A 24,219-nucleotide genomic window follows, 5' to 3' on the forward strand; every position below is an offset into this window, starting at 1 on the left:
AAATCTCATAACTTTTTGAGCGAGGATTTAACAGAATTCTTAGAAGTTTTAGATTATATCAAGTAATGAAATAATGAGAGATGAAAAGGGGAAAAGTTAATATATATTCAGAGAGAAAAGAAAAATATTTAAAAAGAGAAAAAAAGACCTAAAAAGTGTTGGGATGAGGTTAAGGACAAATGAGACGCAGAATAGAAAAAGAAACGCAGTAAGAGATGAAAGAAGGTAAGCTATAGAGGGATAAAGAGATGGACGGAGGCAGAGAGAGATAGATACAAAAAGATGGATAGAGAAAGACAAACAGAAAGATGGATAGAGACAGAGATAAACAGACAGAAAGATGGACAGGGAGACAAAGATGGATAGAGACAAACAGAAAGGTGGACAGGGAGACAAAGATGGATAGAGAGACGGAAAGATGGACAGAGAGAAACAGAAAGATGGATAGAGAGAGACAAAGATGGATAGAGATGGAGACAGACAGAAAGTTAGAGGCAGAGATGGGTAGAGAGACAAGCAGAGACAAAATTAGGCGGACAAGTGGGCAAATAGAGAGAGAAGAAAGCGTTTTTTTTCCCTTTAGCTTGATTAAGCCAACCTATGATTAAAGACATTCCAGCCGTGACAGTAGGCTTTTCGTAGGGGTGTGTATGTCTACACTAACTAACGAGTTCCTTCCTTATTTAAGATGTTGGGGGATACGATTCATGAGAAATTTCGAAACCGTTTCTAAGAGGCCGAGTGACCATGTAAGAGCTTCCTTGTTGGTTTGCCAAAAAGGAAAAAGTTGAAGAAAGAGTTAAAAAAAAAAAATGTAAGCCTGAGTGAATGTGTAGGTTAGAAGTGTGTGATGACAGATGACTCTTTGAAAGAGAGAAACAGGGCGGTTAGCTGCTTCTATAAGCCAACTACATCACTTAAGAAATGGCTTAGAACACAGTATTTAAACTATATACAAAATAGAAAGAGATCAAATTGAATAAAGGGACTAAATTAAATTAAATTATAGAAATAATAATTGAAAAAAAGTAATTATACTTACTTCTGTAGTGTGGCTGAGGTATTTGCCCTCCTAAGTTTTCAACATCTAACTCGCTTGATACAGACATTTTTGGTTTGTAAAGACGTTTAGATAGAATTAAAGATAACAAAACATGTATATCTCACGAGACAGGTCACTGTCAACTTAACGGCGTCAAAGCTCAATTCCCTTCACCGGGTGCGCAACATGGCTGGCTCTCTACAGAATCGAAACCGGGAACAAGTGCATTAAAAGAAATGAGAATTCTTTCTCTTTCTCCAAGGAAACTAAGGGTTGTCTAACGAACACAGACAATATATTTTCTCCTTCTCTTTGTTTTAAAATCGCCAGCCGAAATGATACAATTCTATTTATATGCAGACACAATTTTGTAAATAAAATTCATCAGATATCTTTTGACATTATTTTCGCCGCTTTTTTTTTTTGCTTTTCCACAACGACACGATACAATTGTTTTGAGCTTATAACATTTTGTACTTATTTCTTCATTCCTTTTACTTTGGTTATTCCTGTGGGAGCTACATTTATAATATCCTGATCAGCTTCAGTAATTTGAAAGACAGCGTCAAAAACCGATTTGGCTGCTAGATAAACCACCTGTAAGGGCTGCTGTCAAGTTCATCAGTTGAATCAAGGCGGGACCGCTTGAAGACTAACACGCATTCGGCTGTTTCCGTTAAAACCCGTTTGCTGTTACGTAAGTTAGCGAAAATAACCGAAGTAAATTGGCGGATTTCAAATCGACGAATTAGGTAAAAAATAGTAAGAAGACTTCCAAACAACACACCCACTCCCAGTACAAACTTTTTGGCTTTCCGTTCTTTAACAAGTTCACCGCTGCAAGGAGGCGCTAGTAGTTTTGTTTACAAATATTACATGTATTGTCTTGGAAACCACCACAGTCACAATTTTATTATTCCATAAAGGTCAACCAATTGACATATGTCAAAAATTAAGGTAATTAGTCACTTTTTTCACTGCATTTTATTTCTCGCCAATTGCTTTATGCACAACCAAGTTATCATTTTCAAGTGTAGTTTAGCATCTGTTTATAATATGCACAAATCGATGCGAGTACGACAGAGCAACTATATCGGGAGTTCTTAACCAGGGAGGCGAAGGGGTACTTTCGATCTCTACTATCGTTTTTTTATCAATAAATGTAACAAAATTCTTATGGTTTCTTTTCATATCATCCATTGGTATCATTGTTGTCATGATTTTTTTTACATTCAATAGCAACAATACAAACTCTATTCTCTTATCAATTTCCATCAATGCAATCAAACTTTCCCAAAATTTCAGTGCATGTTCTGTCAAGTTGAAGTTGCATAAATTTGGATTCTTAAAATCCGCCCAAAGTTGTGAGATATAACTATCTGACAGTGCCAGCTTGCATTTCAACTTTAACTTTCACGCTGATTATTATCGTATTCTTATGCCAATTTCATAAAAACTTGCAGAATCCTCATTTTCGATTTTCTCAAACCCTTTGGTGGTATTTACATTCTGCATGAAAGCGGACGGCAACTTTTAAAGTGACACCAGCACCGAATGGTGGGTATACCTACACAAGTATACCCCCTCCCCCCGACTCTGTGTGGTGGGAATACCTACACGAGTGTACCCCGCCCCCGACAACTTCCTCACAACTTCCAGAAAAATGGATATTTTTTAAATGAAATTTTCTACAAATACAATTCATATGATACAGATTATGATTATATCGGAATTTAATGTGAACATTTTTTCCAAGGGCGGGGTGAGGAGTTTCGGAAAATTCACACGAGTTGGCTTTGTTTCTTCATATCGTTCAAGAAAATGGTGTCTTTTAATGAAATTTTCAAAAAAATACCTTTCAAAGTCTGTAGATTATGATTATATCGGAATCTAATATGAAGAAGAAAACTGGTGAACTCATATATACATGTCTGACACACATCACAATTTGTTTTCTATATTTCAAGTTTCATTTTGTAGATATGTATGAAGTGTATATATGTGTACGAACCAACCATTAATTTTTTTTTTTATCATATTAAATTCCGATATAACTTTAATCTACACACTTTGAAAAGTATTTGTAGATAATTTCATGAAAAATGACTCATTAGTCTGAAAGTGATGAGGAAACAAAGCCGGTGAAGGTGTATGAGAACATGTGAAGCAATTTTTATTAGGGATAGGGGAAATTGTAATAAGATTAACAGCCCAGAATTGCTCAAATTAACAATGAAACCTCTCTCTCATATCACATCCTACTGCCCGAAAAAAAAAAAAAAAAAAAAAAAAAAAGAGAAAAGAAAGAAAAGAAGAAAGTACACATTGGATAATAAAAGAGGGATTGTCATGAGGATGCTTTTGATCTTAGATATATCTAATCGATTAGAGTTGATCTGGTCAAGCTTACATAAAACAATAAAACCGAATCAATGTAAATATGTTTTATTCACTGACAATTTAGAAAATATAAACTAATACACACATACACACGTATATTACCTTACACAGGCAGAGTCATCAGTTCATTTAGACGAATACTTAAATCATATATATACCCATCTTCCTAACAGCTCCTCCTGCCACCCAGGCCCGTTGCCAGACTTTGGCGTCTGGAGATGCTTAAAAATATTCTGGGTGGGTACTAATTTGTAATAATGCTAAAATGGAGTTTTGAAACAAGTGCTGCACTACTGTAAATCTGAGGGTGCACCATTGAATAGCGAGGAGGCAGTGCCATCTAGTGCACTCCCATAGCAACAGGCATGCCTCCACCCATGTTCACTCACTGCATTCCCCTCCCCTTTATCTCCGCCTCCTCTTTTGCCCTCATGAACTTAGCTGCCTACTAACACTATGCAATCCCCAGTACCACTTCACTTACATGCACTTACCTGTAACTTGAGGGTATGTCCTAACATCTTCACCATCTTTCTCTCTCTTTCTCTCCAACTGAGGTAGCCATGCAACACCTCTACTACAAGACACCTATTTCTGTCCCGCTATCATAATCTAACCTTTTATCACCTCGTACATAGCCACCTCCTTCAATAGTACTTGGCTCTCTGTTGAGAAGTCTTGTCTAACAAGTTTCTTGGTGACCTAATTGTTGTTGGTACCATGCAAAAAGAATGTTGTACATTCTGTAAAATGATTGGCATTAGGAAGTGCACGTAGCCATAGAAACCATGCCAAAGCAGACAGTAGAGCTTGGCAGAGACCTCTGGCTTGTCAGCCCCTATCAAACCATCCATACTAGCATGGAAAGTAGACATTAAATGAAGTTGATGAGGATGATGATTATATATATATATATATATATATATATAAACTTAGATATGTTTTGACCAAAGATTGGTCCAGGCCATGTCTAACTTAATAGCACCACCTGATAGGATTATCTAAATCCTTTTTACAGTCAAGCTTTGTTTATCATCCATTCAAGTAGTGAGTTCTTAATGAGTGAATTGTATCCAGGTATGGGTGGCTTGTCTGGTATTCCTTGAAGAAATCTGTCTAGACTCCGTTTAAAGCTGATAGGATCCTTTTCCTCTTTTATCTGTTTCGGGACAATGCTATATATCATCATCATCGTTTAACGTCCGCTTTCCATGCTAGCATGGGTTGGACGATTCACACACACACAAAGTAACAACAACAACATATTTAACTACAGACATTGCTATCAATTTTATACTATTATTGTTGTTGCCAGTTAGTTATTCAAATGTTGCTGGGTTGGTAGGAATGGCGGTATTGGTGGTGGTGTTCATATTGTTCTTGTTAAGGTATAATATATATATATATTATACCTTTGAAAATCCACATGCCATGCACGTGTATGTTTTAGTCCAAGATGGGAAGAGCACTATCTGAAACCTTTCCAAACCATCATACTTTGGTGAGATTGATGCAGTTAGTGTTTCAGTTTGGACTTTTACAGACTGATACCTGTACAAGATATATGGACACAGTGGAATTCCTGGGGGTTGCATCGCTAGGATAGAATATTGAACAAAGCATTTAGTGACAAGAAACAGTGAAAATAATGAGAAGAACATGGGACGCATCAGTTAGACTTCAGAGATGGTGGTACATAAACGTATCAAAAGAGCAGGTGTTGTTACCTCATGGTATCCATCATAGTATGATTGTGGAGAGTCAACAAGAGCATTGCTGTGAAGTTGCTCAACCAGCTAGTTTTCCCTTGAATCACACCCTATTTTCTTAAAAGAAGGGGGTCACATTGGATAATGTAGTCTCATATATAAAATGTATGTTTGAATAGAAGACAGAATGCTTTGTCAGGGTTCACTTGAAGCTACACCATAACATATAATTATCAGCATTCTTATCAGCACATTATGTTGGGTCTAATCCTTAATCCATACACTCAAGAACCAAACCATTTAAAGCGTCACATTAGATCTATGAAAAAATAAGGTCTGAACTGTTAATGGAGTAACTTCTTGAGCATTTAACTTAATTTTCTCATAACTGTTACATTTTGTTCCTGCCTGTAGATGCTGCAAGCTTTAATATTTTGGCTATGTAGCTGTTTTTTTTCCCCTTGCATCAGTCTTTTTTTAAATATCAAATTTAATACCCAGCATAATCTTTTATGTGCTATTTTTATCTTGATATCGTCTTCCCACTTGATATCTTGAATTGTAGCTAAATCCCACAATAGTGACAACCAACAATTATCCACAGCAAATATTTAGTAAAAAAAAAAAAAAAGTACCAGGAAAGAAGTATTTTGTGAGAGCAAAATAATGTTGTCTAAATTCTATGAATGTAAGAATGGAAATGAGAATATGAAAGGCTGAAAGAGTGAGGTTGTGGGGAAGTTAATTGAAGGGTTACTTCAGCCCTTACAAATTTGACTTAAAATCTCCACATTCAGCTTACACATACACACACACATGCATGCACACACACACACACACACACACACACACACACACACACAAAGTAACAACAACAACATATTTAACTACAGACATTGCTATCAATTTTATACTATTATTGTTGTTGCCAGTTAGTTATTCAAATGTTGCTGGGTTGGTAGGAATGGCGGTATTGGTGGTGGTGTTCATATTGTTCTTGTTAATTGTATTGTGGTTCCTGCTTAGTCTCAAGTCCAATCCTCATTGACCTGTGATCAAAGTCGTTTCTTTCAACTTTTAGAATGCACCAGGGTGATTATTTTTTAAATTTAGCTGGAGTTGCTTATCATGTTCAAACTATTGTTTTACTGTTGTTGTTCTTTGTGATTCAAGAAAATGTGTACACACATCAATATTCACTGAGAAAGTTTCCACCTCACACTTCATAAATGTTATAGTGATGCATACACACACACACACACACACACGTGTATATATATATATATATATATATATATATATATATATGTATGTATGTATGTATGTGATGGTTTTTGGTAAGCAGCATTGATATTTACAGTTCTGTAAATAATAATGATAATACTTTATAAGCTTAAAGCTTATAAGTGTTCACCATACAATGACTAAAGAAAATGATCTAATATTGAGGTATATAAGCCGTCAATGGAAAAAGTAGGGTTCTTGTACATGTGAGTCAAGAAACCTACTTCTTTTCTGTCTAGGGCTTATATGCCCCAATATTAAACTATTTTCTTTAGTCATCACACAATGATCACTCATAAGCTTTAAGCTTATAAAATATTATATATATATATATATATATATATACACACACACACACACACACACACACATATATATATATATATATATATATATATATATATATATATATATATATATATATATATAGTATAAGAATATCCACCACCACCTCTACTAATTAGATCATCTAAATGGTAGAAGCTATCAACTACACTCATAGGGAACCTTCTGGGCAGTTGATAGACTCCCTTGACCTCTCAGTGCTTACTATCTATGTTCACTTGTAGCATATGAAGTCTACCTTCTCCATTAGTTTGCCTGTGATCCCACTACATCTCTTGCCTGCCATACTTTACACCAGGTACACTCTGAGGAAGTCCCACTTACTCCTTTCCTGCATGTGAGTACAGCCATTTCCCAAATAGTATCAGGGTCCTATCTTCTTGCCTACTTACTGATATTTTGATATTTTAGTCTTTGCTAAGTAAACTTTGAGACCTCTCAATTCTAGGTTTTGCTTCCTCATCTGGAATTTCTTCTTTAAATCCACCACTGATTCAGCTATAAAAACTAGGACATCAGCATGTAAGAGTTCCCATGGGCAGCTAGTCTTAAACTTCACTGCTTTGGCTTGGAGGACTATAATGAACAGAAAGGGGTTGAAAACAGATTCCTGATAGACTCCTATTTTAATTTCAAATTCATTACTAAACTCATTGCTGATTCTCACTTTGCTAACACTGCTTCTGTACATGGCTTATATGGCTGTCACAAGCCATTCATCTCCTCCTAGTCTTCTTGGTGACTACCTAATCCAGGTATAGTGGCTTATTCTTGGCTAAGTATTTCTACAGTTGTTTCATTAAAAATATAGCATCTGTAGTATTCCTTCCAAATTCAAAGCTGAACTATATTTCATCCTGGTTAATTCTCATACTAATCAATTGGGCTATTTTACATTCTGTAACATATCTTGCAGTTTGATACTTCTGTAATTACTTCTCTTTAAGACATATCCTTTGCTTTGTAATAGCTGACAATGCTACTTCTAAGCCAGTTATTGGGTATGACACCTTCCTGAACTACCTGATTGACTATGCAGGTGATTAGTTTGTATCCTACATCACCCAATATTTTAAGCATCTTAGTGGTGATTCCTGAAGGTACAGGAGCCTTCCCTTTCTTTATATACTTAATCACTATCAAACTACTGTCAACTTGAATGGCTAGTCCTTCAATAAGGTCCATTCTTTGTCCCATACATTTTCTATAAGTGAAGGCACATGGTTTAGTGGTTAGGGTATTCAACTCATGATTGTTGGGTCATGAGTTCAATTCCCAGTGTCTTGTTGAGCAAGGCACGTTATTTTGCATTGCTCCAGTCCACCCAGCTGGCAAAAATGAGTTGTACCTGTAATTCTGTATCATGTTGAATCTCCCTGATAATTATGTTAAGGGTACATGTGTCTGTGGAGTGCTCAGCCACTTGCATGTTAATTTCATGAGCAGGCTGTCCCATCGATCAGATCAACTGAATTACTCGTCATCATAACTGATGGAATGCCAATTAACATTTTAGACATTAAGTAATCTCTCATAATTGCATTTCCATGCCTCTTTCTTTTCAATCTCCACTATTGTTCCATATAAACTTCCCACCAATAGCACCCTGATTTTTTTCTAGCACACTGCTTGGTAATCCAGAATACCTCACACCTATTGTCCTTGCATCTTAAAATGTTGGCAAACTTTGTACTCTTCTTTTGAATGTTCTGAAAGCATTAGTAGCCTAGAGTAAGAACAGGGTGCACAAAAGTTCAGAGAACTATTATCTCTGTTGGCGACGAAGGGCTTCTCTCTCAAAGTAAATGGTAGATAGTATGATGCATATGCATGAATATGTCATGACAGTATCCTTATAATTCCATCAGGAGATAAGAACCCATGGCTTAGCATGGCATGGCAGTATTAATGCTGTGCATAAGGTGGTGAGCTGGCAGAATCATTAGCATGCCAGATCAAATGCTTAGTGGCTTTTTATCCATTTTCAGTATTCTGAGTTCAAATTTTGCCAAGGTTGACTTTACCATTCATCCTTTCAGAGTTAGTAAAATAAAGTACCAGTGGAGCACTGGGGTGTATGTAATCGGCTTACCCACTCCCCCCCCCCATAATTCAGGCCTTGTGCCTATGATAGAAAGGATTATTAATGCTGTGCATCCCTACACAGTTCTTAGGGCAAGTGAAGCTTCAGACATTATAGTGATTTAATGTGTGTGTGTGTTATTTTAGTTAAGTTTATCTAGGTTCAGTGGTAGAATAAAGCTTTCAGGATGTTGTTATAGTAATACATTTGGAGTGTTGTGTATGAATCTGGGTCTCTCGTAATGGATTTTCAGGAAATGGCAGGGACTGCAGAGACTGAAGCTCAATGAAATGTATGTCCATGTAGTTTTTCGATTTGTGTGTGTGTGTGTGTGTGTGTGTGTGTACTTGGTGTACAACCTGTTATGATATTTAGGGCTCTGTTTTGTGTTCTATGTAGTCAATTGAAACACATTTTGATGAAGATTGGAGTTTACTTAACCCTTTTGAAACACATGGTGTTTTGGTATGTGTAGCCAAAAAGACCAAATTTTCATATATCAATAGGGGCTAAATCTGTCTCAGCATGTGGTCAATAGTGGATACTTGCTACTGAAGATGCTCAAATTACAGAAATCTAGATTTAGTAATTCCACTGCCATCGGTGGATGCTTTTCATCTGCTAGACTTCTTTGCTTTTTTGCACTATATGAAATGCTTTCTTGAGATGAATACCACAGTTTTCTGGCTTTTTACAGTATATCCACATTAAATAACATATTCAGAATGCTGTATGTGTGTGTGTGTGTGCATGCATACCTACCTACCTGCATGCATGCATACATACATACATTCATTCATTCATTCATTCATTCATTCATTGTATATCTTATATTGAATGTGAGCTTTTTATATCTATATCTGATTATCAGGTCTTTCCCAGTTGATTTTCCATTTGCTAGTTCCACAACTATCAGGAGAGTTCCACTCTTCATGTAAAGTGCAAAATCTCTTATAAAAGAAACGATTGCACAGTACTCACTCTATTGTTTCATTGCTAATTTAACCATACTGCATAATGGTTGTGTTGCTTATTTCCTTACATTCCAGGTTCTTTCTCTTCTAAGATGCCTGCATATCACACAAGAACCAAGCATTTTTAATCTTCCTGTATAAGCTTTCATAGTTATATACAGCTCGTGTGTTTCATACAAACCTACATTTGATAGTCCTATATTCATGTACTTTCCTTTGATAAAGTTTTAAATTTATTGTTCATAGTTTGCATTTAAGAGCAATTTGTTTGCTTATGCATGTCTCTTATCTGCACTTCTTGTAGATTTTGAGTTGTTTTCATAAATTCATTGCTAATGGCTCTTATATAAACGATATTCACTTTCCATCAAATGTTAATACTCAGTTATCTGACATTTTTCCGTAGTCTATCAGGTGTGGCTGTATGATAAGAAGTTTGTTACCCAACCACATGGTTTCAGGTTCAGTCCCACTGCAAGTGTCTTCTAATGCAGACCTGGGCTGACAGAAGCCTTGTGAGTGTACTTAGTAGACAGAAACTGAAAGAAGCCCATTCTGTGTGTGTGTGTGTGTGTGTGTGTGTGTGTGTGTGTGTGTGTGTGTGTGAGGGGGTACTGAAAAGTTCCTGGTTTTAAAGGTATTGCAACCTTCTGAGTTTGATTACAGGGCTCAGAGAAACTGAAGGACTACCTCAATAAATGTGTGAATCTGAGAGGGGAATATTCTGAATAAAATCATAGTTAACTGATCCTCCTGTATTTTCTTTTACTGAAAGCCAGGAACACATATATATACTTGTAATATGTGTGTGTGTGTGTGTGTGTGTGTGTGTGTGTGTGCATTCATTACTGTCTACTTATCTTCACATTGCATGATAGTTGTGAGTGTTGCCATCATGCAATTGGTGTTCTTTATCTCCAGTCTTCTGTAGAAATATGTCTGGTCATGGGGAAATATTACTTCACTTAGTAACAGATGAGGGTTGGTGACAAAAAGGATATCCAGCCATAGAAATTGCACCTCAACAAATTCTGTCTGACCCATGAAAGCTTTGAAAAATGGATATTAAAATGATGATGATGATTTCAATATTACTTAATAAGTGGAGATGAAAGATAGTCTGACCTTTATTGATCCAAGCATATACTGTGTGGAGATGAAGTGTGATTTATAACTATATGGTTTAGTGTTTGATACTAATGCACAGCATGATGAACGAGTACCTTCTACTACAGCACAGGCTTCCTCCAATCTTATGAGTGAAATTTCATGGCCAAAAACCTTGTGGGAGCCTATGTGATATCTTGGTCTTAATCACAGGTCTTCTCGCATTGTGAAATGCAAAAGGTTGCAAGCCTGTGCTAGTCTGGTTGATCTACCTCAGTTCTCTCCACTCCTGTCCAATTAGGTCTTCTGGACTATTTGGTACCAGGCATTCTTGGTCAAGCCCTTTTCCTATTTTACTTGTTCTGGAGTCCATGTCATTGCAATCTTTGCTGGTCAAATGTCTGACAAGTGTAAAATTTGATCTGCTTGGTGAAACTGATACAGTAACATTGTGTTTTGCAGCAACTTGGATTTGCTTTTCAGAAGAATTTCTTCATGTGTGATTCTATCTTGCATAGTAAATTTGCAGATCTTCCACAAACATAGTTGATGGAGTTAATGTCCAACTTCTTAGCTGTCTTTGTGAGTAATTTTTCATGTTTCAATGCTATACAAGACTGATGACCGAACATGTCCATTATAAAATCAGAACTTCAATGAACTGCTGATGCTTTTAATCCTGATTTGGCTCTTGCACTGGAATATAGATTTTGCTTTACCAATTCTACTATACACTCTATTTAGTATCCTTCTGTCACCACTGCCGAAGTAGGAAAATTATCCACTTCTTCCACAATCAATGAAAATTGAAGTTGAGTTGTGGTATTAATCTACCTCACCTGTGGAAAGGTCAAGTTTTTTCTTCTTCCTTATTCTTCGTTATGAATGCAGTATAATATGTACCAGAGGAAGAAAATGGTCTGATGTAATTAATTGAATAAAACACTTGAGTGAAGTTGAATGACGGAAACAAATAAAAGAATGAAAGAGTACCTGTATGTATGTATGTATGTGTGTGTGTGTGTGTGTGTGTGTGTGTGTGTTTTCTTTATCAAAAGCAATGAGTCCAACAAAATACATTTTGCTTTACCTAGTGGCATGTCATGGACTAAATTACCAAAAGAATGACAGTTTCTTGTATACAGAAATCTATACAGAAAGGCAGATTTCTAAATATAAGTAACCATCATTCTTTTGATAATTTATTCCCTGATGTATTTTGTTAGATTTATTGTTTTACATGAAGCATATTGACACTTAGTCTTTGCATTTCTAAGTGACCTGACCATGTTCCCATGAACTAGTAATCTCAGGATTATGTATGTATGTGTTTGCAACCATACAAACATTCATACATAATATGATAAAATATACAAATATGGAATAAAGAAAACAGTGATACATGAAACTTTTGTAAATTTCAACATATAAATAGATCTTGTTTCTATTGCTTTGAATCCAAATTAAATATATTTTATTTTATTCTACAGGAGGGATGCAAACAACTATAAATAATACCCAATAGACAAAGGACATGATGTAATCTCATTGTCATGCTTTGACATTTAATTTTGAAACTAGAGAGGACATTATGAAGTTTACATGTAAACTCTTTACTCTTGTTATTTAGTAAATATTTATGTCATAAATAAGATTGATGTGAATCTGATACTTATGAATTCTGTGAGTGATGGTTTTATCTTGTAGGATCATCATATTTTAAAGTTATAATGGCAGCTTCAGCTAATATAAAGTTTTTTTTTTTAACTATACCACATGGTTAATATATCATTACATGAGACATCAAGAAATTTCTTTTCTATCTGCTGTAGCTGTTGTTGATGCCTTGTTGCTTTACTGTAATGTAAAGTAGGTAACCTAGTTAATAGGTCTCACAGACACAGCCATTCCTCAACTTCATTATTATGGTTTCAAGAATAAGGTCAAAAAATGAAGGAAAAGAGTTTTCGTCAATACCTCTCTAAATATCAAATACCTCATGCGTCTTTTCCCTTAGTTTACATTTTTGTTTCATGTCAGTGCATCTAGTTATGCATATGCATCTAACTGAGTATGAGTGTTTGTGTGTGTGTCATCATCATCATCATCATCTGTGTGTTGCAAATAATTTATAAATTCATTTGCATTCACACGCATGCACACACACACACACACACACACACACACACACACACACACACACACACACACAGCCACATATATATTTAACTTTCTTACAAACAAATACATGCAGACATAAGTAACAAAGTGCGTAATTTGACAATCCTCTGAATAATAGTAATCATAAATAGAAATTTGTCAGCATGTGATTTTTTTTGTTGTTTTTATTCAAAATTGTGTAAATGACATGCTTGCAGCATTATCCCCTTTTAAATCTTTCCATAATTCTCTATTCTATAGAAGTTGCAATTCAGTAAAATTTATATTTTTCGTGAGAATTTTTAATTACTGAAATCACAATGTAGATGTGTTCATATTGTTTCTTCTTTTGTACTTTTGGTTGATAAATACTTGGTAATTAATCAATGACCTGACAGCAAGGTCAAACAAATAGCTTTATTGTCTCTTTAATAAGTATTATTTAATAGAAATTACTGAAATTTTAAAGGAGATTCAGTTGTGTGAAATATAAGAGGATAATTTTTGTATCATAAAATAGAAGACAGAAAAAGTATAATTAAAGGTAAAATAATCAGAAGAAAAGCTATTTGGAATATTCTGGATTAAGGAAACATTTCACATGAGCTTATAGCATGATAAAACCAACACAGCTGTACCCAATGTAAGCTATGGACACATAAGAGGTGAGCAATATCAACAGGTGGTGTAAACAACAAATGGATGTATTAGTTTAACGCTCGGGAATAGAGAAAGTCTTTAATGTTTCGAGCCTACACTCTTCAACAGAAAGGAACACAGAAAGAAATAAGGAGAGAAACAAGGAGAGAAAAAAATATGTGTAGTGGTCAGCGATCTATCATGGCGAATACCAGACAGAAGGGTCACACAGGCGAGTTAAGAAGAAGGGGAGATAACAAAGTAGTAGTGATCCCAAAACGAAGGTGCGTGTGTGTGAGAGAATACTGGTGATCTTAACGTATGCATGTGTGTATGTAGGTGTGAAGGTATGAAAATGTGGGGATGGGAATTGGTCAGTGCTGGTGTGTACGTGGTGGTGTGTTGTGATGTGATGTGTTGTGTGATATGGTGTAGTGTGGTGTGATGTGATGGTGTTCGGAGGTGGGGGAGGCGAGAGTGGGGAAAGCATGGGTGGGGTGTGGGTTAGGCTGATGGTGGGCGTAGAGGTAGGGGTATGTGGGTAGGCAGAGGTTGGGGTTAGGTGGAGTATGTGGATATGTATGTCATCTATCTATCTATCTATCTATCTATCTATCTATATATATATATATATATATATTTATATATGTGTATATGTATATATGTTATCTATCTATATATAAATATATATATGTCATCTATATATGTATATATATAATGTCATGTATATTATAAATATTATATGTGTACCCACATTTCTGTCAACTATACTATCCTGTACCACAAGAAACTCAGCACTAAACACACACCAAACTTTACACGTAAAGTTTCCCTTGTGGTGCTTTTTAATCTCAGTATTGACAAGGCTGTTAAATCTCAACAACAAACTCCGCTCTCTTACTGTAATTAATATTATAGCATAACATTACTGAATGTTTTTACGATGATAGTGATTATTGAAGAAATCATAAGCTTAATCCAGCCTTCCTTGTCACTTAGCTTTAGGAATATTTATACATCTACTCTTAGCCGCCTCTCCAATTATTGTTGTTATTAGGTTTGAGTGACTAAACACAAAACAGGTTATGTAATCTAACTAGAAGTGCTTAAGTGAAAATCTACAAATCAAATAAATTATTAACACAAATTAAAAAAAAAAAAACTCACACAGTCACAAATATGTATTCCCTGATGTAAAAGTCAATTTTAACATTAATCTCAAGTTGAATTGTCGAGTTTTGTTAACAAAAATGCAGGAATTATAAATGAAGGAATTCATCATCATCATCATCATCATCATCATCAAGGAAGTAATTGGCAGAATCATTAGCATGCTGGACAAAATGCTTAGTGGCATTTTGTCCATGATTATGTTTTGGGCTCAAATTCCACTGAGGTCATTATTATTATTATTATTATTATTATTATTATTATTATTATCATCACCACCATTATTTTCATTGATGCTTTTACTCTAGCAGATCTTATACTGGTACTATACTAAAAGAGTGAGTCATATCCAATGGACAAAGGTCTTTTGGATCATTCCTTCTCCTTCAACTTTCTACCACCCTCCTTAGAATCGCTGCCGTTCCTAACAAGGCTGTTTTCTGCAACAGCTCCATTCAGATGTTAATTCCTTGCTTCTCAAGACATATCCAACCTTTTACTTACTGCCCCCAGTGTACCAACATCAACCAGTATCACTTCTACATGTCTGATTCTCTATAGTTTCCTGATTTCCCATTCAGCTTTTGATATTTCTCTACTTTCTTACTTTCTTTCTCATTCATCCTGTGTTTCCACAGCAAAGCCATATCCACAATAATTGCATTTTCCTTCTTTTCTATGACAGCAATGTCAAGTTTTCTAGCCACAAAAAGATGGTTACACTGGATGGCCATATTCCATAAGATCTTAAATTGTTCTTTTCCAGCAACCTTTTCCAGTTGGTGCTCATACTATTTCTCACTTCTGCTCATGGTATACTTAAGACAGAGAGCTTCCAGTGAACCAATCTGACAATGTTGTCATGCCTTCTCTTGTACTCTTTTTGTGCGTGCATCTTACATTCACTAATAATGTGGTTTATTGTTTCACCTTTCTTACCACACAACTGACTTGTCAAGATTGAACATGATATAGTTGTTCTCAGTGTCTGTCCATGGGCTGTGAAGATAAGGGTTTCAGTTTCAACTCTCAAGCTACTTTTCCTAATCCATTCCCTAGATATTATTTTAGTCAACTGTTTCAGGCATTTCCTGTAAGAATTGCCCATACGTTTTCTTTTCTTTCCATCTATCCAAAGTGTCATTCTCTCAGTCTTGTTTAAATTCTCTTTTCCTTTGCTTCATCATTGCTTAGGATTTTTATATTTCTTGCTCCTGCCATCAATTTATCCTTTGAATTCTTTACATATCATACCAGATTATTTTTCTCAGAATTCACACACAATTCACAGCTAATGAAACCTCTTCCTCCTCTCTGTCACTTTTGAGGTGTAGAACCCTTTATAGTGTCATTATTTTCCTGGTCTTTTTATCATGCTCCTAAAGTTCATCAGTTCTCCATTCTGCCACACCAGCTTGGAGCTGCAACTACCCATGTGTTGACAGCCAGTATCCTATTCCTACCATTTAACTTTACCTTTAACATCAATTTCAGTCTTCATTTATATTCCTTTGATATCAGCTCTTTCGTTTCCTTCTCTTTGATTTGGTCTGTTTCCAGGATGTCTAAGTACTTATTCCCATTGTTGTCAATTTCTTCCATAACTTCCCTGTCTGGTGATATAATTCCTTCCATCTTATCAATTCTATCTCTCTTCAGTAGTAGCACCCCACACTTTTTTACACCACATTCCTTCCCTATGTCCATGCTGAATGTACGAACTGTCTGTCTGTCCATCATCACCATCAGTATTATTATTTCTAAGTGGTGAGCTGGCAGAATCATTAGCACGCTGGGCAAAATGCTTAGCAGCATTTCATTTGTCTTTATGTTCTGGGTTCAAATTTCACTGAAGCTGACTTTACATTTCTTCCATTTGGGGTCAGTGAAATAATTACCAGTTGAGCACTGGGGGTAATGTAATTGATTAACTTCCTCCCATAAAAAAATTTCAGTCTTGTACTTATTGAAGAAAGGATTAACATAGGAGTATTAGCATAGCTACAGGAAAACTAGCAAGCAGTCCACTCTGGATAACATCTTTTGGGGGAAATACTTTTAATTTGTATTTTGCTTTGTTTTTCAGTGGAGAGGCAGAACTTTCAAGGGCTGTCCCCTTCCTTCCCATACTACACAAACTCTAGCTATACCACTGCATAAGAGTAAATGTAGTTGGAAGTGATGAGGAAAAAACAGTTTATATAGGATGGGAAAAGATCAGAGAAGTGACAAGTCAGTGTCAGTACACTCGAGGTATTAAAATGGAGTGAGCTGTATTTCAACTTTTGCTGTAATAGAAGGACGGATTGCAGCTATTCATGAGAGGTTTGTCTGGATATTCTTATCTCAGACATTGTCAAAAGCTTTTCTGATACTGTGAGCAATTACTCTGATTTTGCTGATTTTTTTACAAATGCAAGAGATCTAGTTTTAATTTTCAGTTGGAACCTATTTCAATTACATTACTAATGCCCTTAGAAAAGACATGATGTTATGAAGGTTGTTTTCTTTCCTGAATAAATTTGTGACTTCATGCCCCTAGAGAAAAAAAAATGTTAATGCTTATTTGGTGGTGTGTGAATGTGTCTGGATATCCATAAATGTTTATGTGTAATTATAATTACTCACATTGTGTATATGCATGAATATAACTTTGCTAATATCTAATGTTTATGTAAATATTTAAACGATTGATTAGATTTATATACGTATTTGAGTTTGCTTTTAATAATTAGGTACATGAAATGGTGACATTTCTATAAGTAATAAATTAGACTGTAATGTGGTGGGAAAGCAACAACTGAAAACTAATTCAAGTGACTCTTCTGACTGTTTGCCTTTAGCAGTATTTCATTAACTAGCTGCCAACTAATTGATTGTTGCTAGCAGAAATGTGAGTATGACTATACATGCTGCCGTGTCTATATATTCTTTTTAATATATTATTATATAGTTGTAAAGCCATAAATTTATAGAAGCGTAAAATGGAGTATATTGTGATGTCCATACCTTTCAAGAAAGGTATTAGAAGTATAGATGAGAACTGTCTCTAACCAGCAATTGGAACTACCTTACAAAATGAGCTCATTAACTGCTGGTCCCTTACTCTGTAATAATCGTTGTGTTTTTATTACTATTTAATTTGAGGCTGGGTTAGCCTTTTACTGTTAGCCTTTTTATTCTCTTAGAGTTAAAGACAAGTACTTATAAATAGTTAATGCAACATGTATTTTGTATGAGTGTTTGATTGGGAGTTTCAGAAGAACTGGCTGAGAAAGGACTGGGGAAAGAAAAAGTGCTTAATGAGGAGTTTAGTGTTGAAACAACTAAATGAGCAACAAATGGAGTTAATGTATAGAGTTAGGGAGTTATAGGGACAAAGCTGGTGTTGTACAGTAGAAATAATAGAGAAATGTCACATCTTGATTTATGAAAAGTGTTCATGAATTAAAAAAATGTTTATAAGTATTTTATTTAAAGTTAATATATCTCTGTCTCTTTCCATCACTATTTTGGTTTATTGTTTTGTAGGCTTTCCTCATTGCTATGGGTTTTAAATATTTGATAAATGGGGAAACTATCCATCTTAATGCCCATTGTAGTTGAAGTTGAGAATTCTCTCCTCAGCCCCCACATTTTCAACTAAGGGGTTTTCTTACAATTCTGGTTATCTCTTTTTATTCCCTGTGTTGATGACATATTCATGTAAGTTCTTACTATGTGCTCTGAGAAACACATTACAGTACACTGAACACTCCCCACAACTTCAACACCACTTAACTGACATGCACATCTTTCATAAAAGGGGACTTTCAATCTATCTTTCAACAAATATAAGACAACCTACTCATATCTCAGATATGTACCTATATCATGCTATTTGTTCCTTCAAAAATACTCTGACCTCTCTTGACAGTCACATTTTAATAAATGTTTTAACATTATCTAACTGTGTATATTCTCCAATCTCTCAAACTGAATTTAAGGTTCAATCCTGTATACAGTGTCACTAAAACAGAAGGGAAGGATGTAAGCTGCACGTGTGAGAAGTGTTTTGATGTATGAAAGTAAGTAAGGAATGTAGAGTAGCAGAAAAATCTTGACAAATCAGAAATGAAAATGGTTTGGTGGATAAGCAGAGTATTACTGAGAAGGGGAAAGACAAAATGAATTGCAGTGAACGATGGGAATTGAACCAATGGTAGATGTTTTGTAAAAAATGGGATAAGACAGTTGAGTCATGTGCTGAAGAAGGATGGAAGTGACTAGGTGGGAGGAGTGATGGAAATGAATGTAAAGGGAAGTAGTAGACATCAAAGGCAGAGGAAGACAAAGCTGAAGATGATGGAAGAAGAAATGAGAGGCAGTAGAAAGTGAGGAAGAAAGAGAATAAGACAAAATGGAACAGATTATCATGGGGCTCAGAAGACTATCCCTTGCTTTAGCATGGAATAATTATCATAAAATGTTTGTTGTTGTATTATGTCTTGGATACAGTGTCTGAGAAGATGAGATGAGCATGACTGGAATATGTTTATTATAAGTTTACTTGATCAGGTTGACCTGAGATAAAACAAAAATAATGACAAATGTTACTTTTGATTTTTGTAGCTTGTTTTCTGGTCCATTTCAGTAATCTTGCTGAACCATTTACACTTATGTAATCTCTTGTGTAAAGAGCAGGACAGCAATATGAAAAATAAAAAGAAAAAATCAAGAATGTATTCCATCCTATAAGAGCTATCTATAAATTATACTGCAAGTAGTTTGTGACCATCTTGAAATATATACTATATAATTTCATCTAGCATTATGGCTTGAAATAATAGACAAGAAAACCAATTTCAAGAATGCCATGTAAAATGCAATGCTGTGAAAGTCAGTCTGTGGCTATTTCTAACTCTTGGATATTTTGAATAAAAACAAATGAATGTAGTGACATTTAGTGCTGTTTTTCTTTTTAGAATGCTGAATAATCTCAAATAGACCATACATTGCAGAATATCAAATTATCCTAAATGTGTTTCTTATTCAGAATGAATGCACCACTACTACCTCCTATTGGCCAAGCCCATGATTCGCCTTATCAAGGAATTTTCCAACTTGATACAATTGAAGGTCGCTTACAGCAGCAAGAGCGATTGTCAGAAGTTCTGATTAATCAAGCTTTGAAAATTAAGGAAGAAATCCTCCAAGAATTAAGAGATGGTTCTGGTGCAAAAGTGCAACCAGCTAAACTGATGCTTAAGGAACATATTGCCATGATAACAAATGTTGTCAACAGTTTGAATCATGATATACAGGTAATCGTTTTAATCACTAAAGTTTCATTGACCTAATTTGCTTATATAAAACAACTAATGGCCTTGGCCTGCGACATAAAAGAAAAGTAACATGATATGAAGCATGTTTACTTTAGTTTGTTATTCCAAAAAAGTTAATAACCAATAAAAAAGGACTCTGAAGATATGTGAAGTTCTCAATAAGGCATTGGTGAAGGACACTTGATGTTCAAAGAAATAAATCCTGATACTAAGTAGTTGCTATATTAACAGTAAACAGTAGCACAATTCATGTCTTAAAAGAGCTCTCTCTCTTTCTTTCTCTCTCTCTCTCCCTCTCTATCTCTCCCTCTCTCTCTCTCTCTCTCTCTCAACCCACAAAAATTCAGAAATACCTCTGCCTCTCTTTTTTTTTTTTCTATTCCAGTTATGTATTCTCTGCTACATGTTATGCATTCTCTGCAACATGTAACTAACTTTAGACCTTTCTTTCAAATTTACTAATCTTTTATAAACAGGGAATCCATCAAAATAGTCTTATAAACTGAACTAGAATTTTGGCACTAGTTGATATCACCAGGAAGCAAAACCATAGTACTGAAATTACTCTACTTATGAACAATATCCATCATCATCATCTATATCTGTTTTCCATGCTGTCATAAGTTGGATGGTTTAACAGGATCCTGTGAGCTGCAGGGCTGCACCAAGCTTCAGTGTTGCTTTGGCATGGTTTCTATAGTTGGATGCCCTTCCTAATGCCACTTCTGAAAATTTATTCAAAGATATTAACAATCTAACTTTATCCTCTACTTTCTTTTGAGCAACACAAACTAAAACCATTACAAACTCCAAAAATAATATCCCCGCGGCCCACCTTAATTTGCCATGACCTATCATAACAGTTATACATTTATAACATGGTTGAATTAATGTCCCAACAATTAGGTTTCCTCTCCCAATCAATAAATTACCTCAGTCCTGAACAGCTACTGACTTTTGACAAGCCCCAGGTGTATGTCACATTAAAATAATACTCACATACTCCTGGAATTGTACAGATTCTACCCACACAAACATTCAAGATTGCATCCCAAAATGACCATGTGGCCCTGTGGCACATAACCATTCTGTTGTGTTCTTTTTCTGACTCTTCTACCATTACTACAACAGGGTGTAATTTCGTTGCTCAACCTCCTCCTTTTATTATCCCTTGCATCCTGTCTCACAAATCTATCTTAAACACTTTGCTTATCCCTAAAATTGCAATTCCCTGGAAGTTCCCCTTTGACAAATTTTTCCTCACAGACATCGAGATGAACATCAATAGCATCAACTTCACCTGTCTGGAAAGGCCCGTAGAAAGTGTAGGCTCTAACCTGTCTCATACTAAATAATAAAACAAATCTTTTATGCAGGTCCTATAAACTTCACTTAGTTAAATTTTTGTGATAAATTCTGGATTTTGTCTTCTCTTCCAAATTATATTTCTACCCAGAATATCTTTTAACCCATATGAAAACCAAGATGTATTTTCTTCATTAGAAAATAGAGCTCGCATATCTGGTATTGTATATAAACAGTATATATATCTTGTAAGAAATCACTAGATGAAAGACAAGCTAACATTCACTAAAATTATTAAACTATTTGCCCACTGTTAAATTTCATATTTCATTTATCAGATGTTCCTTTGAATGGTTATCATTTAGTAGTTAGAAATTCTAGATTGAAATTCTAGAGAGGGGAACATCTGAGTAACAAGAGTTGGTCAAAAGTTTTTACATGGACTCTAGATACTGAGAAACTTTAAAAATTGACAAACTTACATTAAAGTTGGAATTTGATATACTGTTAGCTCACACTAATTTTCAGTAACTTTAATCTCAAATCCTTTTAGTTTGTAAAAGGAGCTAAAAGTGGTAGAAAAGAATAAGAAATATGTATCATAATTTACATTGAATATAACTTTTACCATTTCATCATCGGTCAGCTCTTGTTAATTTCCAGTATTTTTCAGTCAATTTCTTAGCGTCCATCTTCCTTATATCTCTGTATCCTCTCATAGTTCTTGATCTGATATTTTCAGTTTCATTCCTTACCACAGTTTTAGTTTTTCCTGACACAAATTATCATTTATTTCCACATCTCTCCAGCTTTTCCAAATTAGTCCAGTCTTTCCAGCAGATACATGCAGATGATTATTTCCTATTTAAAACAAATGGTAAGGTAGTGGTGGTGGGGCTCTGAAAGGGGTGTCAGGAAGTAACGTCCCAGCCTTCCTGAGCTAGTTTTCCACCACATTTGGTCTCAGGACCACTCATGTCTAGAAACTGAGGTTGAGGGTAAGCAAGGGCATGCTCCCTGTAGAAAATCCAGCTCCAAAAAAGCCTCATGGTAGCAAAGGAGAATGGACACCAGCCAGCCAGCCCAAAGGTTGAGGTGGGCTGCACCTTGCTACCTTGGTTGCTATGGCATTGAGGTAGATCTGGCGACCCCCGTTAAAGAGGACAAAACTTGGATTTAAAACACAGGATGATGATGATGATGATAAGCAAACTGACTCCAATTTCCGACACAGAAAAGACTCAAGTTGTTTCCTCCACATTTTTCTTTAACTAATCAAACAACATCAACAACTTTTCTAAAATTACTTTTCTAACATCTATTATTTAAATATAAGCATTGCACTCTTCTGACATACTTCTAATCTTAATACAGTTGAAAAATTCTTTATCTAAAATTTCAGAATCTGAAGACCTCCAAAATTCAGAAGTTTTTTGAAGCATTCGGGAGGCAATCATTACTTCTACATTGCTCTAACAATAAAAATGCTGACTTTTTCTCAGTTTTCATTTTATTTTCCTATAATCATGCTCAATGCTTTGTTTTATGTTACTTGAAACTTAATACCAGTATACTAAAAAATAAAATCCATGCAAATTATGTGTACCTTTTAATCTTTTCTACTATCAGCACAAAACCAGAAATTTGTGGGGGAGGGGTTAGTTGATGTAATCAACACCAGTATTTAACTGGTACTTGTTTTATTAACTTCAAAAGGATGAAAAGCAGTTGTCCTTGGCAGAATTTGAACTCAAAATGCAAAGATGGACAAAGCACCTCTAAGAATTTTGTCTGGCATGCCAACGATTCTGCCAACGATTCTGCCAGCTCACTGCCTTCTGCAATCTTTTAATCAAAGCATGACATGGTAGGTGGAGAATCAGTCTCCACCTACCATGTCATGCTTATCTTTTTTTTATGGTATTATTTATAAATAAATTTATTAAATTATATAAAACTATATTCAGGGCTTATGTATAAACTATATTATGAAATATAAATGGGTATTGTGTTTAGACTTGGGTTCCATCCTGAAGCTGTCCCATTTTATAGATGCAAATATAAAAATACTTTGAAATCCAAAAACATCTGAAATCTGCAACATTTTCAGCCCCTGGAATGTCAGATAAAGTATTCTCAACTGTACTATCGCATAGTTATTGTGATTGTAAACAAGTATACCAGAAATGGTAACTAGAGAATTAGAAAAGTACATCTGTTATTACAATAAAAGAACAGTCAAGTTCATAGCAAGAAAACTAATTTTATGTCTTGTTAGTTCTCCACAGTATGTGAATAGAAGTGTTGTTCATTGGTTGAACTGGTAGAGCACCAAACTAAACACCCTGCAGATCTTAGTTATGTTCCTTTAGGTTTTGAGTTCAAATCATCCTAAGGTCAGTTTTGTTATTCATCCCTCTGGGGATGATAACATAAAGAACAAGTCAAGTGCTGGAGTTGATGTGATCAACTATAGTCCTATCCTAAATTTGTAGTCTTGGACCTAAATAAGAAATCATGATTTGTTTCACATTCACCTTGTGCATGTGTGATTAATAACTATACTATACTACGGTTGAGAATATTTTGTCTGACATTCCTGGGACTGAAAGTGTTGCAGATTTAGATGTTTTTGGCTGTGTGATTAAGGAGCTTGCTTCCCAGCCATCTGGTCTTG

The 24,219-nt window shown here is 35.2% G+C and overlaps 2 protein-coding genes across 4 annotated transcripts in view; one reads left to right on the top strand and one right to left on the bottom strand.

The window, feature by feature from the left end:
- Positions 1-1,696, bottom strand: part of LOC106872737 (ras GTPase-activating-like protein IQGAP1) — a 176,189-nt gene extending 174,493 nt beyond the window's left edge. For both annotated transcript variants that reach the window (XM_089342174.1, XM_014919820.3), the window contains exon 1: positions 1,043-1,696. Coding sequence is in view for 1 of the 2 variants with exons in the window: in XM_014919820.3 (XP_014775306.1) it covers positions 1,043-1,109 (67 nt within the window). In the remaining variant the exon portion in view is untranslated. The remainder of the gene's footprint in view (positions 1-1,042) is intronic.
- A 68-nt stretch (positions 1,697-1,764) lies between these two features.
- Positions 1,765-24,219, top strand: part of LOC106872738 (protein FAM81A) — a 120,232-nt gene continuing 97,777 nt past the window's right edge. Inside the window, exons 1-2 of one of the 2 annotated variants that reach the window (XM_014919821.3) lie at positions 1,846-1,999; positions 19,949-20,216. In XM_014919821.3, the coding sequence (XP_014775307.1) occupies positions 19,950-20,216 (267 nt within the window). In that variant the 5' untranslated portion in view covers positions 1,846-1,999; position 19,949. Of the gene's footprint in view, positions 2,000-19,948; positions 20,217-24,219 lie in introns of both variants that reach the window. The other variant, XM_052976000.2, reaches the window with a different exon arrangement.

The sequence above is a fragment of the Octopus bimaculoides genome, chromosome 2 (assembly GCF_046866305.1).
Source record: "Octopus bimaculoides isolate indiv1 chromosome 2, ASM4686630v1, whole genome shotgun sequence".
NCBI lineage: Eukaryota > Metazoa > Mollusca > Cephalopoda > Octopoda > Octopodidae > Octopus > Octopus bimaculoides.